This window comes from Monopterus albus, unplaced genomic scaffold (genome assembly GCF_001952655.1).
Source record: "Monopterus albus unplaced genomic scaffold, M_albus_1.0 scaffold10.1, whole genome shotgun sequence".
NCBI classification, from domain to species: Eukaryota; Metazoa; Chordata; class Actinopteri; order Synbranchiformes; family Synbranchidae; genus Monopterus; species Monopterus albus.
The window spans coordinates 693,901-697,831 of record NW_018127890.1 but is presented as its reverse complement, the minus strand read 5'-3'; the positions used below and the strand labels follow the sequence as shown (position 1 = coordinate 697,831).

Sequence of the window (3,931 nt, the reverse complement as noted above, 5' to 3'; positions counted from 1 at the left end):
TGTACACGCTTGAAACCGTAGGCAGCCGACACCGATGTTAACTAGTGTAGGGTAGCACACTCTGTGCTGGGTTTGTACACATACTTGATTATGATAAGACAGTAAAATTGGGGCTGCAAGTTAGTCTCAGTTTATTTTACCATTCTGCTTTAACCTTTTTTTTTGTGCACATGTTCTAAAAACAATATTTGAACCAATTTTTTTTGTAATATTACTTCTAGTTATGTGATCATTTTCACATTTATAACATTTATCATGTTAATTAAAACATCTGGTTTCCTCTTATGCAGTCAGACGCTGTAAATATTTTCAGGATTTTACAGCACATACATAACCAAAATAAAACCTTTTACTCATCTATACTCAGTGTCATTTGAGGATAAATTCAAAGTCAACATGGAGCAGGGGAACGCAGAACTGGAGAAAAGACGGCTGGCGCTCCAGGAGGCGGAGAGGAAGGAACAGGAGCGACGTGCTCAGAAGGAGAGAGAGGAGCGAGAGAAGAGAGAAAGGGAGGCTCGGGAGGCGGAAGAGAGGAGAAGGAAAGAGGAGGAGAGAAGGCTGGAGCGACAGAGGGAGCTGGAGAGGCAGAAAGAAGAAGAGCGGCAGAGGGAGCTAGAGAGAAAAGAGGTGAGCTCTCTGAATGACTGTAGACACTGTATGTGCACGTATATATGACTTATTGTATTTTATATTCACAGCAGAAGCTCATTGCTTTACACTGGTGCATGCATATTCATTTACTTCAGTGTCCTGTGTGGGTTAATTTCAGGCTGCGCAGCGTGAGCTGGAGCGCCAGAGGAAGGAGGAGTGGGAGAAGAGGCGGCGAGGAGAGCTCCAGATGAAGAGGGAGCAGGAGAAGGATGATATCAACAGACTGAAAGCTAAAAAAAGGAATCTTGAGATGGAGCTGGAGACTGTGGTGAGTGGTGAGGAGACTAAGACACTCATAGAGGTGTTCTCATTTCGTCCAGATGTTTCAGTCATCTGTGTCTCTCTCCACCTCAGGGCGACAAGCACCGTCAGATTTCAGACAGACTCCGTGACGTTCAGAACAAGAAGAAGCTTCAGAGGACCGAGCTGGATCTGATCAATCAAAGGAAAGAGACACGTCAGCAAGACATTAACAGCTTGCACAAACAGCTAGAGGTGTGTGTCTCAGTTTTTGTTTTTTGCCCATGTGTTTCTAAGTTTCAGTTGTTCATGCGTTTCCCTAACAGTTTTAGTTATCGTAGCTATGACAGTTAATAATAGTTAGAACAGTTTTATTTAGTGTCTGTGATTCACATGTCAGATCACTGCTTTCTAGAGAGAACCTGCTTCAGTGCTTTCCCAAGTGTTTTCCTCCAATAGTGCCTTTACTGTTGTCTTTGATGCATTTTCTCTCACTCAGGAGTTCCAGAGGAAGTTGTCCCAGATGACTCCGGAGCAGAAGAGACTGACGGAGAAACTCAAAAACATGTCTCTGAATAACCAGCCTGGTTAGTATTTAATGGACAAAGCTCATGTTACAGCAGCGCTAGTGAGGAAATGGAGAAATAGATGAGTAGATGTTAGATAAAGGGGCAGCACGGTGGCACAGTGGATAGCGCCATTGCCTCACAGCGAGAAGGTTCCGGGTTCGGGCCCCACCTGGGACCTTTCTGTGTGGAGTTTGCATGTTCTCCCCGTGCTTGCGTGGGTTCTCTCCGGGTGCTCCGGCTTCCTCCCACTGACCAAAGACATGCAGCTTAGGTTGATTGGTGTCTCTAAATTGCCCATAGGAGTGCGTGCGTGTATGTGTGGTTGTTCGTCTATGTGTTAGCCCTGCGATGGATTGGCGACCTGTCCAGGGTGTACCCCGCCTTCGCCCAATTGCCGGCCGGGATTGGCTCCGGCCCCACCCGTGACCCCGTTCAGGGACTAAGCGGTAGAAAATGAATGAATGAATGAATGTTAGATAAAAGAACACAACATGTTAAATGGACAGTTTGGTACTTGCATCACAGCTAATTCAGATGCTAAAAATGAATACAGAATATGAAATTACTCAATATAAATGATTCAATAAATGTAACACATGAAAATATCTTTATCATTATTGTATCCAGATGTATAAATGCATGAATGAAAATGTTTTCACGTTTTAAACTTGCCTCCTGGTGTTCTAGCACAGGGGAGATTCTAGTTAATCTACCTGTATTTCATCTGCTTGCAGTGTCGACCCTGTCTGCCCTGATGGTGGGCGCTACTGAGAAAAAAGGCACATGCATGAAACTGCGAGATCAGCTGGAAGCTCTGGAGAAAGAGACCTCTGCCAAGCTGGCTGAGATGGACCAGTATAACAAAGACATTCAGGTATTAGAATCCTAGTAGAGAATTAACATAATAGTTTAACATGGCATCAGTTAATTCAGCACTTCACATATAAAGGAATAACAGAGCATGTGCAGAGGTCTGCAAATCCTTCAAACAGTCTCAAAATTCAATAACATCTAAACTAAAGTGCTTAGAACAGAGACATGGTGCACTTTGTGTTTTTTAAAATCTCTATAACTGTAATAATGTTGCTGTTGTGGGGTAAATTATACACTACTGCTTGATTTTGAGTGTTTTTATCTTTAATGACAACATGAAGCTTTAATACAGAGCTGGTTGTCGTTTAGGTTCTTTTCCCTGTTGTTTTCATACAAACTATATTTCTACATTACAAGTTTGCCATCTATGTTTTTAAGTTCCACAGAGATTACATACAGCTGCTTGGCCCTCACTGCTTTTCTTCTCGCTTCTGCAATCATTCCTAACCCCGTTTTCTTCTCATCCTATTCTTCTCCTCCTTTTGCTGGACCCTTACTTCCGCTCTCTGCCCTCTCACCTATCTCATATCCCGTCTCCCCGACTTTACAGTATGTGGGTGCTGAGGACTCTATGCTTCAGGTTGTCTTCTGTCTGCTGGCCTGCCTCCGTAACCTCTTCTACCTACTAAAGGTTTCCATTTTAGTTCTCATTGTTGTTCTAAGCTGTTTGTCTTTTGTCTCCTCTTATCTTTTCTGTTTTCTTTTTGCCCTGCTATATTTCTTCATCATTAACATCTTGTTTCTATGTTCAAGCCTCTGTCTTTTCTTTCTTCTCTCACACCATCCTGCGAATGGCTTAATACTGTATACAGTTGCTATTGTGTCCACTATGTCTTTTGGCATGTTCTGTGCATGTAAATCCCTCAGTCCACTATGCCTACATAGTCAGCTTAATCTTTAGTTCAGTCACACATCTGTTATTCCGCTAGACACGGCATGTGTTTGTGTGCGTCAGGAACTGAGGGAGAGCCAGAGAAAGCAGCAGGCAGCATTGGAGAAACTACAGAGCGTCAAAGAGGACAAACGGCGTGAGGTGATTCGAAAGAAGGAGCAAGAGGAGGAGAGAAGGAGGAGAGAAGAGGAGAGAAAACAACAGGAGGAGGAAAGGCGACGGAGGGAGGAGGAGGAAGCTCAGAGGTATTTTGCTTTCACACAGGTTTTATACTAAAGAAACTTTTGTTTCCTTCCTTGTTGAATTTCAATGAAATACAAAAAAAATCTAAAAAAATATTTCATCTTGAGGTACTAACTTTTAAAATAACTTCACTGTTTGCTTCTCACTTACAGGCGTATTCAGATGGAAAAGGAGCGTCAGTGGCAGGAGAAGCTGAGGAGGGATGAAGAGGAGCGTCAGAGGAGGCTTCAGGAGGAGAGAGAGGCCAAACAGAGGGAGGAGGAGGAGAGAGAGAGACAGGCCCTCATCCAGGCTGCTAAGGAGCAGGTCGAACGAGAGCTCAAAGCAAAGGAGGAGGCAGAACGGAAGAAAAGAGAAGAGGAGGATAGAAGGAGAAGAGAAGAAGAGGAGCGCAAGAGGCAGGCAGAGAGACGGAGGCAGGAGGACGAGAGGAGAAAGCTGGAAGAGGAGAGAAGGCAAC

At 44.0% G+C, this 3,931-nt stretch overlaps 1 protein-coding gene across 1 annotated transcript in view; it reads left to right on the top strand.

Moving 5' to 3' along the window:
• itsn2b (intersectin 2b) overlaps positions 1 to 3,931 on the top strand; it is a 35,189-nt gene that overhangs the window by 17,560 nt on the left and 13,698 nt on the right. Inside the window, exons 12-18 of the mRNA XM_020589973.1 lie at positions 368 to 630; positions 773 to 922; positions 1,009 to 1,149; positions 1,394 to 1,481; positions 2,198 to 2,337; positions 3,292 to 3,473; positions 3,624 to 3,931. The exon at positions 3,624 to 3,931 is cut by the window's right edge and continues 486 nt beyond it. Of these exons, the coding sequence (XP_020445629.1) occupies positions 368 to 630; positions 773 to 922; positions 1,009 to 1,149; positions 1,394 to 1,481; positions 2,198 to 2,337; positions 3,292 to 3,473; positions 3,624 to 3,931 (1,272 nt within the window). The remainder of the gene's footprint in view (positions 1 to 367; positions 631 to 772; positions 923 to 1,008; positions 1,150 to 1,393; positions 1,482 to 2,197; positions 2,338 to 3,291; positions 3,474 to 3,623) is intronic.